At 31.4% G+C, this 15144-nt stretch overlaps 1 protein-coding gene across 1 annotated transcript in view; it reads left to right on the plus strand.

Annotated features, from left to right (window-relative positions):
• Window positions 1-11146, plus strand: part of LOC134708496 (homeobox protein Hox-D11a-like) — a 32488-nt gene extending 21342 nt beyond the window's left edge. The window contains exon 2 of the mRNA XM_063569082.1: window positions 8550-11146. Coding sequence (XP_063425152.1) covers window positions 8550-8845 — 296 coding nt within the window. The 3' untranslated portion in view covers window positions 8846-11146. The remainder of the gene's footprint in view (window positions 1-8549) is intronic.
• Window positions 11147-15144: the final 3998 nt, after the last annotated feature.

A 15144-nucleotide genomic window follows, 5' to 3' on the forward strand; every position in this document is an offset into this window, starting at 1 on the left:
ATCCAAAGTTAATAACATTCTTCACACCTTGTCGGTAACTTAAACACTAGTACGGAAACTAATAATTTGCTGATATCTTGGACATTTACATGATGGCAACTTCGTATAGGCAAAGAATGAAACAATTCTATAATGATGTACCCTAAATCTTTGAGAAAAAAATCATTCCGCGTATTTCCCGCTATGAAAATAAGCAGTTTCCAGTCAAAATGTTACTTTTTGACGTCAAATTAGCTCTTTTTTTAACGAAATTATGACATAGTAACGGTAGGCTCATTGATGTCAAGTGTACATATACTTTAGACATTGACACACACACATGCAGTTTATACAATACTGATTTATTCGTCTCTTTAAGTCTGCGAACATACCTATGAACAATACACACACACATGCATTTACAGCTTTTGTTCAGTGAAACAACCTAAAAGTTTAAAACCCAAATAATGTTCCATTGTTGTGACATAAGTTTTGAGTTGTTGGGTAGATTTCTTGGACAAATCTTCATTTGTTTGTCAATGGAAAGGAAACTGCTTATTTGTCACAGTACATGAGTATATAATATTCATTTATTAACGATTTAATTGAGAATGTCCAGACGCCTGATTTTCACCACTTGCTTCTGTAGTTACGCGCATATCCCCAAGTCAGTAGTGTTATTCAGTGGTTGTTGTCTGTCCTCTATATATCATATTTGTTTTTCGTTTATTGTTTTGTAAATAAATCAGGCCATTAGATTTTGTTTGAATTCTTTTTTACATTTTTCTTTCGGGGCCTTTTATAGCTTACTATTTGCGCTATAGGTTTTGGTAGTTATGCTACATACGTTGGTCTCTTGCTGACAACCTTACCATATCTTCTTATTTTTTTGGTTACTACAGACAAATAATTCTTAAGATTTGGACAAAGAAATATTTGACCGAATAAGGAGTTACATGGCGATAGACGTTTACCCTATCTACTCAGTTGGAGTTCAGGCCATACAGTCATATTTTTTACACTTTAGGTTATTGTCAAATAGATTAAAGAGCATTTAAAACTTGTGAACTACTATTGCTTTTATTTTCTACCATTCGCATTGACGTTAAAAAGTTAGGAATGGCATTTGTTATTTATATATAAATACAATGGAACATTTCATGGCGACATAACACAAAAACAGAACATAAATTCTGTAAACCAGCTAATCCAAAAATTGATATACCCGATCGAACTATTTGTTAGGCAATATGATTCGAGCGTCACTGATGATTCCTTTGTAGACGAGGCGCGCGTCTGGCGTATAACTGAATTTGATGCTGGTATCTATGATGAGTTTATTTATATACTAGTAACATAAGTTGTCGCAATGAAAGTATAGGTAAACGCCAATAAGAGAATGTAAGTTCTTCAACAATAATATTATGTAATTTTCATTTTTTTTCCTGTTAGAAGTTCACCCATTTGCACTAATTATTAAATGATACGTATGATTGACACCTCTTAATTTAGACTACTGCATGACAAATGTTGTATGTCAAAGTTGGTTCACCTTTCTAATTCAGACGATCGTTTTCAATTAACAGGTACGAAGAAGTCAGCTTAATCTTCATTACCATAAAAAACATAAATACATGTAATACATTTTAGCTTTAAGTAAAGCACTAAAATCAAGCGAATTTTGTGAAAGCATAATTTAGATTCCTTTTCAACGAACGGTATATTTGTCATATTGTTTCAAGGAATGTCAACGTTGTTTGTTTTAGAGGCGATGATCGAGTAGGTCTCGCGTGAAATATGGTATTACTGCAAACCTGGTTCATAATATAGGCATCAATGTCAATTAATCGTTGACTAACCTCGGTGAATATGTTTTCGCGTATACATGTATGTCGATGAAATAGTTTATTGTTCGGTTGCTGTCTCATACTTGCCTGCCTTTATTTCATCCTTGGTGATTCAAGTTATATATGTCTTTTTAACTTTTGTCTTTTATTCATTCTTATTTGTTGACTTTTTCATTGTCTCTTTGTATTATCTTCTTGTTATATTTTGAAAGTGACCTTAACTTTCCCCCCTCCGGCCATCGTAGATGATTCAGAGTGATTGGCACAAACGATCCGTATAATTGTACAGAAGATCAATGACACCAGTATTGTTGCTTTTATTGACACAGAGTACGGTTTATAGTTATTTTATGAGTTACAGTTTTATGTGTGTGGTTGTTTATTTATTTTCGGTTATATTGTCCGGAACACTATCCCCCGACGTGTCAAGTCAGGATCATTTCGCAGACGTTTCCTAACAATTTACTTATCGTTAAAATGCTTTGGGGTTTCTTCTTCAGATAAATAAAAGTAATTTTTATTGAAAATGATTTTACCGAGTGTGTTATTTAAAACTCCTTTTACTCGGTATGGTGTCTGGTAGGCCTAATAAAAATACAATTAAAGAACCAATTAGGATTGATTATAAACGTATCTGCACACCTATCATCAATTTATAACCAATCAAAAAGCGCCTACCACGTCGATTCAATACCACGTGGTTTGTATTTAGTTTGATAAGTAGCACATTTTATCATAATTTTTTTGCCTATGTTCTTCTTATTGGACGAAATAAAACTATAAATCAAATTTGAACGATTACATTTGATTTAATTTGCATCCACAATTATTTGCAAGAGGGTCTATAAGGATTACATATGATTTTTCTATGAAGGGTCTACAAGCAAATTTTATTCTTTTTCGGTTTTTAATACTAAATATTGATTTTTGAAGGTTATGAATCCATAAAAGTGTGATAAAATTAAGTAGCATATAAGAATTGTGTATTTGATTATTGAATAAGGAGACAAAATCCGACTCAATTTGAAAATTAATATAAAAAAACTTTTGTAAAACTTTTTTTAGAAATCGCTATGAAATATATTTGCAATTGCTTCAAAACACACGAAAATTTCGACGAGCCTCACATTTTTCTCTATTTCTATATAAAGCTCATCAAACATATTTTATATTTCTCTACTCTGTACGAATATTCTATTATAATAAATAAAATTACTTTTTAAAATGTTATGCAAATACATATAAAGTGTAGATAGAAAAAAATGCATAAATAAATCTTATCATTTCAATATAAAAGATGATGGAGTTATATTCATGTATTTTGAGTTGTTTGATTGCTGTCTCATCAAAATTCTCACAATTCTCCTTTTATTCAAATTTACATTATTTTTTGAAGATAAATAACTTTATTTGGGAATGTCGCAAAATAACATTTCTTCAAGGACCATGAGATTATGAGTCTTCGGAGAACAGTAAACCAGTTTCGATGCTATGCTTCATATAACTCTGTAATTAGACTAGTGTTCCAGATCAGATTTGAATACTTTTTAACGATTTTCAATGTCAATGCGTAGTAATTGGTTGTATCATGAAGTATACTGAAGTCAACATAGTACTTCCTTATGTAATTCTCTTCCTATATATAAAACATGAGAAAATACCAAGGAGACAATTATAAAGTTGAATAAGAACAGACAACTCCATGGTCAAAAAGGGATGACGAAAAGACAAATATCAGCCCACAGAACACTAAAAATTACTTGAACATGAACATACAACTCCTCAAAAACTAGGGGGAGCTCAGATGTTTCGAAATGGTAAGCAGCAGTGGCATCGGATATGCCACTGAATGTAAAGCTGCTGATATGTGCGAACGATCAGTTGAATAAGTCAAAAGAAAAAAAAACATGAACTTGTTCGTGTTTGTATATATTACATGCCTTAGAGGCCATGTAATATTTAAATACACTTCGTAATTTAATACTTTTTCAATTAGATTATGGCTTGTCATGTTTTAATCCATTAATGCTTGGCTAGAATGCTCCAGAGAGCTATGAACATCGTGATAACAACAACCCTGAAGATTCAATGTAAGAACCAGATGAACACAATATGAACAGTTTAAAGAATGTTTCCCTTTTGAACCCTAAACTACGAGATAGCGTTGAATTTACTCATACTCCAACCAAACCAACCTAAAACGAGAAAGGCACTGTAAACCACATCTTCTGTATTTTATAGTGATCGCTTAAAAAAAAAGATTTTGGAGCTTTTGAAGCTGAAACTTAAGTGTATATTGCACTCAAATCCCTCCTTATAGATTAATTGCAACCCTCTTTGTTTACTTTTCTGTGAACTATTTTGTACAGCATTAGTTGTTTGATCGGCGTCGGCCTTTTATTCATATTTTCAAAGTTAGCGTATATGTCCAAATTTAGTAAGCTATAGAAATAAAGTATATTATAGGCTCAATTTCTTGCAATTTTAATGAATTTAATTCAATTGTGTTGTATCTGCTATACAATAAATACTTATTGTAATAAGAAATAATGGCTTAACACATTAATTTGAAATGTGTAACCTATTTCATACAGATGTTTTATCACAGCTTTCGAAACAAGTTTATTTTGTCACCAAAACATCCATCATATACTATGAAGAATTACACCAATGATTAAATGTCATTGAGCTTTAATTAAGTTTATGTACATGCAAGCACCCTCCCTAATATTTTGATGGATCTTCTGGTAACTCGGTTTTTTTTTAAACATAAAAAGAAAACATTTTTTTCTTCTCTTCGTTAAATACCTTAATGCAAATGAACTTAATTGTTTTCATGTCTTTTTACCATTGTTACATGCCGTGTGTGTCTATTGTTTAAAATGTCTGTTTTTTTGTTGTTGGTGTGTTTGATCTGATTGTTTATAGGGGGGGGGGGGTATTTACTGTAGTCTTGGCTGTATCAAATAAAGTGAAAACAATGCAATGTGTAATGAACGTGCGTTCCAAATTTTCTGGGAAACTAAACACAAATGTTCAACATATTATTGAAGATATGGATGAGAAAAGACAAAATTCATAATGATTTTTAAAATCGTGTTTGAATTTTTTTAAATTGATTTTTTTAAGTAAATCTATCGCAACAGTTAAGAAAAGGGAGACATTTTCAGTTTGAAGAGAAATTTTTGCTCATTGACTTCAATATTCATGATAAAAAATTATGGTAATTCAGACTTTCGCCAGACGTTGCTCCGTGTGCTACTGGAGATCTGACCGTGAATACAAATCAGTTTTAAAATCAGAAAATCTTGATACACTAAACATATAAAAATTTAATACTGTTTGTTTTAGCTTTCATACTATAATAAAATGTATTTATCGCTACGGCAATATGGCTGCCCTTCTTTGATGTTCAGCAATTCTGTAAACATGGTGGCAATAAAATTCTCGTGAATTCACGTTTCTTGGGTGATCTGAATGAGAGTGGGTAGATTCTGATGACTTTTCAGACACAGTAATGCAATTGTTGTCACATTTTATTTTAGCATATTTAAAATGAAAATAACATAACTTTTTATATTGCTCATTTGATTTGAACTTTTATTTTCATTCTACAAAACAGATATACAGTATGTAGTAAATAAAATATCTCATAAAATTAATATTTAAACGAAAATGTTGTTAGTTATATATAAAATGAAACAATTATATATTGCATACTTGGTCATGTTTTTTTACTATGCAAATTTCTCTCTCTCTCTCTCTCTCTCTCTCTTTCTCTCTCTGGATCTCCCTCCCGACCTGAACTAATCCAGCCCCTAAAATACTTTTTAGATTATCGCTCACATGCCTGCCTAAACAAGTCTTTATTACAAGTTACAGGATCACAAATGTAGTCTATTTTTTTCTCTTAAATGGTGTTTGACCTTTTTCCAAGGTTATACAAATGTTGTGTCATTCTATTCCTGGTCCAATCCTCGTTCACGGAGTACATTACATCAAAATTGTAATCTTGCTTTTCATAATTATACGAGGAGTTCCATCGGTATATTGCAATGTTAAGTAATTCTCGTGACACGCTCATGGTTTTATGCTTAACTCAAAGGAAACCAATTTCAATATTCCTGTGAACATGAATTTAAACAAGATGGATAAAACGATAATTTGTTTTTATCCATTTTATCTAACAATATATTTGATTTATAACATTGTATTTTTAAGATCTTTTAATATTTCATGTCTTACTTATTAGTGTGAAACGATGTGGCAGACACGGCCATATTCAATTTATTCAACGTTTTTATTATTCTAGCGTGAAAAGTGACAATTTTTTATCAAAGCATTTGATTTTAAACGATCAATACACGCATTTATTATTTGCATTGGCTTCTTCACTAATTTTGTAATATGATTGTATTTAGTAAACATTCTTTTATAATGGGAATTTCGATCAGTATTTGTTTTAATTATTAATTACAAATCAAAATTAACATCAGTAACACATAATGTAAATATTGAAATGCGTGCTTTTAAACTCTTTTGAACCTGATGACCCGTTGGTTCTCTTTCTGTAAGTGGATATGTTTTACCGAGGTTAACGCAAGCGCAGTTGTCAGCAGTACAAGAAATATCATAAACATGTAGTCGGTCTCTGTATAGTTACTGTTTATAAAACGTTATACATTTCCAAAAAAATAAGTTTTTTTTTATCTTTAGTCAGATTCAATTCATTATCACTGAACTAGTATATATTTGTTTAGAGGTCAGCTGAAGGACGCCTCCGGGTGCAGGAATTTCTCGCTACATTGAAGACCTGTTGGTGACCTTCTGCTGTTGTTTTTTTATTTGGTCGGGTTGTTGTCTCTTTGACACATTCCCCATTTCCATTCTCAATTTTAGTATAAATATTCTGAATTTTTCGTGTATAATGCTCTTCAACTTTAAAATTGTTCGGTTTTCAAACTGTTTTAGTTGGGTCGCCACTGTTCGGTTCTGTACAAATGAAACTGGTATCTTTGACGGCTTTTCAAAACTTATTCTTAACACAATATATGTCGTGGGAACGAATTATCCTGGCAATGTGTTGTTTTTTCTCGTTCACTTGAAAATTTTCACAGAGATATTTCGAAATCTAAGGGGGGATGTTTACTTAAAACAACCTATATCCTTCAGCTGGCCATGGTCTGTTGAGCTTTTTGTGTGCTTGTGGGCCGTTTCCGGTGACGTTAAATCCAAAAAAGCACTTCGAACGAACCAAATTTATAATATTAATTTTATTTCATAATGCACATTCAATTATTCACGGAGAAAGGAATACTTCATATTCTAATCATTCAAATAGGCTTTACGTGATTATGCCAAAAGATATGGACCAAATTGAGTCAATCAAAAGTATCTCTTTATGTAATGGTTTTCTATTCTTTGTTTGCAAAGTTCTTTTGTTTTCTTACATTTTTGCTTGCTTTCGTGGTTTTTTTATTTTTATAGAGGGCGAATCTATATAGCGGAGTGATCTACTGTATCCTCGTGTCTTGTTTGACTTGCTCTTAAAGTTTTTTCACGGTTTCAAATAAACTCACATAGGGCTATAAAAAAAGGTCTAATTGAAAATGTTAAAATGTACAATTGTAGTAAAATAATATTTTTCATTTGACATTTAGATTTATTAATTAGAGGGATACAGAAGTTTTTCTGTTATTATAAATATCGTCATGGGTAAATCACGTTATAATTTGAGTTAGATAGGTTAACAGGATTTTATTCTTTCTTTGGATTAACTTTTTACTTCATTTAGTGTTTCATTTCACGAAACCGATTTCATGAATTAAATATTACTAAAACAGTATATGCCATCTTTGGAAATACTAAAATTCATACAATTTATAATGAAAAGTTTATAATAAAAAGGTCAATCTCTTCCTTCAACGCCGTCAAGTTTGAGTTTTAATTGTCTTTATTATTAAATAATGTAGACCAAAAAAATGTAGATTTTTTTATAATTAATATCGCCATATTTTAACCAGCTGTATGTAAAGTACATTTGTGATGTATAAGACACGATGATAAAAAAAATAACGTTTTAAATTCTTCACCTTTTACTGTACAATACTTATAACATTATGGTATTTACATGAACATATGTAACCTAAAGGACCACACACACGTTTATTAATGACTCCGTAAGGAAACTAGGACTGTTTCAATATTTATATAAAATGATGGAACGACGACGTCATGGCGGCATCCATTTGTCTAAGTGTGACAGAAAATGGCTTTGTACAAGGTTACAATTAAGATAACAATTATAAATTTGGTGCAACCGAAACATTTTTCTGGTTTCAACGCCCAAACTGTAATACCAGATTTAAAAGTTTAGAAATCAGGGATTTATATTAATACGTGAAAGTATACTAATGCATACTGAAGTTCCAAACTATGTATTTGAATGTTGATGAGCAAAACATGGTAATTTTAAATAAAGGGGTAATGATTGGTCCCCTTCCCACCCCTAAGTAGGGATACATCATAAATCAATGATATAGCAATGATAATAACACACTTCCAACATTCAAACTTTTTGTGCATGCATTTGAAGCGAGGGAAACACATCAACTGTAAGAGTAAAACAAAGGAACAACATAAACACAAGTACTTCCTATTAGCAATTTGAGCAGCAATAACTTATTGATAATTTAATTAACAACTATTTATTTTTAATTTCAGACATGCAACAGATTCATCTTCCATCAACCACACTCGCTCCCACCACAGTTACGTTACGGAAGCGACGGCGGCCATATTCTAAATTTCAAATAGCAGAACTTGAAAGGGAGTACAACAACTCCACATATATTTCAAAGTCTCGCAGATGGGAACTTTCACAGCTCATAAACTTGTCTGAACGACAAATCAAAATATGGTTTCAAAACAGGCGTATTAAAGCTAAGAAAGTTGTAAAAAGGGACGATACTCCGACTAAATCTCAGGTACCGTGTATGCCTCAGTCTATAAATCAGTGATTTGAATATGGAATTGAGTATTGTCCAATGAAATTGTTGCTTACATCAGGACAAGCACTTGAAAGGATAAACCAATCATCTTCTTTCAGAGGAGGACATAGGCAGTAATGCAAGTGAAAATGGACGCCTCAAATGGTGCATTATTATTGTGTAATATTAGTTGTCTCAATTATAAGGTCCCATTATTGTTTTGGTGTTATATTTTTATGTTTTATATTTTTTCTGGTAATGAGATTACCATGACTATAATCAAATTTGAAAATCCTTTGTATTTATGTAAATAGTCCGACCACATGCAGTTACACATTTTTCTTGTGTTATTTTATCAAACTCTGAAATGTATGGAATTATTTATTTGATTCTTACTGAACTTTTTACATAGGATTTTCTCATTTGATAAATTTGCATAATTTGTCGCATTTGCAATAAGGTGTCATTACGGGAATTTTTAAAAGAGATTTTAGAGGAAGTAAAGTGCACTTTTAGCAATTCTCAGAGATGCCATTATCTTGCCAATATTGATTTATATACTTCCAACCGAATATAATTGTCTAATTTTTATGTATGTCTTAACGATATTCTTATGCTATTTTCCTAAATCGAGGACATACAATAAGCTATCAGAATGTTCTTTTTATTCTAAAGATACCTCTTCATTTGAATAAAACAAAAATTCCCTTGAAGGTATTTTATATTTTAAAATTCGTCTGTGACAAAGTCTTAAAAAACAATAGTGGTGCTTGTTTCACAGTAAATTGATAACAAATTCTAGAAATGATTTTAATTTGAAGCAAATACGACTAGTATTGTACAATTTTAAAACTATACATATAAAAAAAGTTGATTTGTATTTTACAAACCGGAAGCACAGCTCGGGGTAAATGCTTTATTTTTTCTCATGTTTAGGTATGTGAATAATGCGTTTTGCTGATGAGGATTTAGGGCCACGATACCATGGTTAAATTTGAAACGACACTAGCTCCAAAGTTCAATTCAGAAAATGCTTTTGTTTTTTCGACCGTTTTAGTTTGGTTTCAATGACCCCATATTGTTTAGGGAGATAGAAGTTGTATTTCTGATTGGGTTTCAGCACCGCCAAGAATATATAAAACCAATACCGTTTTAGTTTGGTTTCAATGACTCTATATTATTTAAGGGAGATATAAGTTGGATTTCTGATTGCGGGTGTCAGCACCGCCAAGAGTATAAAATCAATATTTTCAATCAAAGTAGTTCCAACAAACCTAACTTTAATTAAAAAAAAAATGCTTTCAAGGAGAGATAACGAATTATATCCTTCAGCTTCTTAATATTTAAATTACCTCCCCTTTTAGTTTTTATTGACAAACTACATAACTTACCTAGAATTACATTAACTTACATATAGTTCTCCTTTTTTGTACACATTTGAAAAACTGTTATAGATACATGTAAATTATATTGTTTCTTGATTATTTTAGTTTTTTTGGTTCTTTGTACGTATAGTGTTAAAAACTTTGGTGTTCACAACAACATTACATGTCGACATTTTACATGAAACTAAAGGTGTATTGTATCATAGGTTATCAAAAATATTTTTATCCTTCTTGGTTTCATTTTTTATGATTTGTATATGATACATAATGTATTAAATTTATACATTTTGGACAATTTTCGTTTCCTGAAAAAAGAGAACCACCGCAATGATAAATAGCAATCGGATATGTTATCGATAACATCGAAAAAAAACTTTATGGTATATCATCACGCCACACGTGAAATTCATTTAATGCTACGTTTTTTTCATTTGAAAAACAATTTATTGCTACATATTTTGTTTTATTTTTCTCTTCAGGGGCGAAGGTTCCAATGTTTCTAGACAATTCGATTTGCTTGTTTGATATAGAAGTATAAGTTGTCAGATTTACATACGATATTTACACTTTGGTGATTTTTATATTATGGCGGACATACATGTCACAAACAAATGCGATATAGTGTTCACTCTTCAAAAGATGATCAAATCTAGAGAGATAGGAAATCTTAATTAACTCCCGCTTCATAGATATATATTTTGTTTCCTGGTTACTGTTTTAAATACCTAACAATGATTTACTCTTGAAATGACTTAGTGGACAGCAGTTTTACAGGTTTATTGAATAAATGCACATTTATACCCCAATGGGGTTGAAGGCATATATAAATGAACACGATGTAATTGAAAGAACTTGTATCACTACAGACGTTTTGTGCCCTTATCAAACTTATAGCGATGAAAATTGTTTTTACTCTTTTGAGTTAATAAAAGATTATTTTATCAATTTTTATACGACCGCAAATTTTGAAAAAATTTTCGTCGTATATTGCTATCACGTTGGCGTCGTCGTCGTCGTCGTCGTCGTCGTCGTCGTCAGTCGTCGTCAGTCGTCGTCGTCGTCGTCGTCGTCGTCCGAATACTTTTAGTTTTCGCACTCTAACTTTAGTAAAAGTGAATAGAAATCTATGAAATTTTAACACAAGGTTTATGACCATGAAAGGAAGGTTGGTATTGATTTTGGGAGTTTTGGTCCCAACATTTTAGGAATAAGGGGCCAAAAAGGGCCCAAATAAGCATTTTCTTGGTTTTCGCACTATAACTTTAGTTTAAGTTAATAGAAATCTATGAAATTTTGACACAAGGTTGATGACCACAAAAGAAAGGTTGGGATTGATTTTGGGAGTTTTGGTTTTAACAGTTTAGGAATTAGGGGCCAGAAAAGGGCCCAAATAAGCATTATTCTGGGTTTTCGCACAATAACTTTAGTTAAAGTAAATAGAAATGAATGAAATTTAAATATAATGTTTATGAACACAAAAGGAAGATTGGTATTGATTTTGGGAGTTTAGGTCCAAACAGTTTAGGAATTAGGGGCCAAAAAGGGACCCAAATAAGCATTTTTCTTGGTTTTTGCACCATAACGTTAGTATAAGTAAATAGAAATCTATGAAATTTAAACAAAGGTTAATGACCATAAAAGGAAAGTTGGTATTGATTTTGGGAGTTTTGGTCCCAACAGTTTAGGAAAAAGGGGCCCAAAGGGTCCAAAATTAAACTTTGTTTGATTTCATCAAAATTGAATAATTGGGGTTCTTTGATATGCCGAATCTAACTGTGTATGTAGATTCTTAACTTTTGGTCCCGTTTTCAAATTGGTCTACATTAAGGTCCAAAGGGTCCAAAATTAAACTTAGTTTGATTTTAACAAAAATTGAATCCTTGGGGTTCTTTGATATGCTGAATCTAAAAATGAACTTAGATTTTTTATTATTGGCCCAGTTTTCAAGTTGGCCCAAATCGGGGTCCAAAATTAAACTTTTTTGATTTCATCAAAAATTGAATAAATGGGGTTCTTTGATATGCCAAATCTAACTGTGTATGTAGATTCTTCATTTTTGGTCCCGTTTTCAAATTGGCCTACATTAAGGTCCAAAGAGTCCAAAATTAAACTAAGTTTGATTTTAACAAAAATTAAATTCTTGGGCCTCTTTGATATGCTGAATCTAAACATGTACTTAGATTTTTGATTATGGGCCCAGTTTTCAAGTTGGTCCAAATCAGGATCTAAAATTATTATATTAAGTATTGTGGAATAGCAAGTCTTTTCAATTGCACTGTATTGTGCAATGGCAAGAAATATCTAATTTCACAATATTGTGAAATAGCAAATTTTTTTTTAATTAGAGTTATCTTTCTTTGTCCAAAATAGTAAGCAAGAAATATCTTATTGCAAGAATATTTTTTTTAATTGGAGTTATCTTTCTTTGTCCAGAATCAACTTAAATCTTTGTTATATACAATATACAATGTATATTCACTTTTTACTACCAACTGATAAATTTAAATAATCTTTACCATTCAGTGATATCAAGCAGTTTTTTTACATTTTATTTACAGTTTATTTTATGATGTATTTAAATGAGTAGTTATTGTTGCAAACTCCATTAGAATATTTCAATTGAGATTAGTTTTGGAATAAGGGAAAGGGGGATGTGATTAAAAAATTGGGTTCAATTTTTCTCATTTGAAATTTCATAAATAAAAAGAAAATTTCTTCAAAAATTATTTTCAGAGGATTAATATTGAACAGCATAGTGAATTGCTCTAAGAGAAAACAAAAATTTTAAGTTCATTAGAACACATTCATTCTGTGTCAGAAACCTATGCTGTGTCAACTATTTAATCACAATCCAAATTTAGAGCTGAATCCAGCTTGAATGTTGTGTCCATACTTGCCCCAACCGTTCAGGGTTCAACCTCTGCGGTCGTATAAAGCTACGCCCTGCGAAGCATCTGGTTATCTATTATACTGAATAAAACAGAAATTTCTGATGATTTTCAGTTTTCCTACTTCAAAATAATTTTTCAAATTGAATATATCATTTTAGTACATTTATTTATTTTTTATGTATATATTTGACAATTAATTATATGAAAGAGGTTGTCTTTTGAATAATTTTTGCTGGAATTCTCAATGATCAACAGAGTTAAAGAGGGAAATAGTTATTTAGATGTTGAGTGCAGAAAGGAATAAGCTGCTCTAGTATACGCTGTAGTTGGCGAGATTTTGAAAAGTTAAATATGTGCGATTCTGGGTTTCTTTATCCGGCTTCAGATTGTATTTAAATTCCGATTTGCAATATCTTTTGACACTTTCATCATTCGAGCACATGCGTTCGTGCACATGCAAAGATGAGTTACACCATTGGCTTTTGAAAATGCATTGATTTGGAAGGTTTGAACTATCAAAAGATATTATTTTTATACTTTTGGAGATGGTTATGAAATGTTGAAATAAATTTATCAATCCAAATTAACGATTTGTTTGTGGATAATGCATATATAATTAATGTTTGTAAGTTTATTCGTTAGATTGTGTTTAGTCTGTAATTGAAGCCAAAGCCATTTTATCGACGAATTTCTGCAAATGCGATTTACTAAGTAATGAAAGTAGATATGTAATAAAATTTTATAGATGTTTAATTTATTTATTTGAGTGTCATATTCACTACATAAAACATATACAGCTTATTAGGTGAATAGATATAGGAAGATGTGGTATGAGTGCCAATGAGACAACTCTCCATCCAAATAACAATTTAAAAAAAGAAAACCATTATAGGTCAATGTACGGCCTTCAACACGGAGCCTTTGCTCACACCGAACAATAAGCTATAAAGGGCCCCGGAATTACTAGTGTAAAACCATTCAAACGGGGAAACCAACGGTCTAATCTATATACAAAACGAGAAACGAGAAACACGTATAAATTACATAAACAAACGACAACTACTGTACAACAGATTCCTGACTTAGGACAGGTGCAAACATTTGCAGCGCGATTAAACGTGTTAATGGTACCAAACCTTCTCCCTTTATCTGAAACAATAGCATACCATCATCACAACATAGGAAAAACACACAATAAAATATTAACGTCTAGTGAGACAGAAGCTAAACAAAGAAAAAACATCAAGAACTGAACATATAGTCGTTATAACAAATAGTTTGTAAAACCAATGAGCATAAAAGGATATGCGGCAAATACGTCAATGATACAGCAACCTAAAAAAACAAACACAACCCAATAGACACTTAAAGGCTAAATGCGGGTTTTCATCAACAGACACGCGTTTATACAATATATGGAGACTTCTACTTTTTCTAGGTATATTAGTGTATTGAACAGAAACATCCATAGATCTCCCATCAGTTTCAACTGTTAAAATGACTAAATAGGTATAAGAAGATGTGGTATGATTGCCAAAGAGAAAAGTCACCATTTGGAAAAGTAAACCTCTATAGGTCAAAGTACGGTCTTCAACACGAAGCAGTGGCTCCCACGGAACAGCAAGCTATATAAATGGACCAAAATGGCTAGTGTAAAACCATTAAAACACGAAAACCAACGGTCTTTTCTAATTGAAAATTAAGAAATGGCATACGATGGTCATGCCTTGCCTTCTCAAAAAGAATAAAAAGAAGTTAGCAGTATTGTTAAGTTCATGTTGTTAAGTTATAACTCATATAGATGATGTCACCAAGATGAAAAAAATAAAGTTGTGTGATGCTGTTTTTTGCTACTATTCAGTAAATTTTCTAATAAAATACACAAATAGATATGCTTCATAGACAATATCATGCGACAAAAGTGACTACTTTCATTGTCCAGTTTTTTTTTTATATTAGCAGGTAACTGCTTGCTTGCGAGGATGAAACACACTTTACCGTTGAAAACAATAACATAAATTATGCTACTTGTAAGCACCAACCGAATCATGTT

Source organism: Mytilus trossulus, chromosome 2 (assembly GCF_036588685.1).
Source record: "Mytilus trossulus isolate FHL-02 chromosome 2, PNRI_Mtr1.1.1.hap1, whole genome shotgun sequence".
Lineage (NCBI taxonomy): Eukaryota > Metazoa > Mollusca > Bivalvia > Mytilida > Mytilidae > Mytilus > Mytilus trossulus.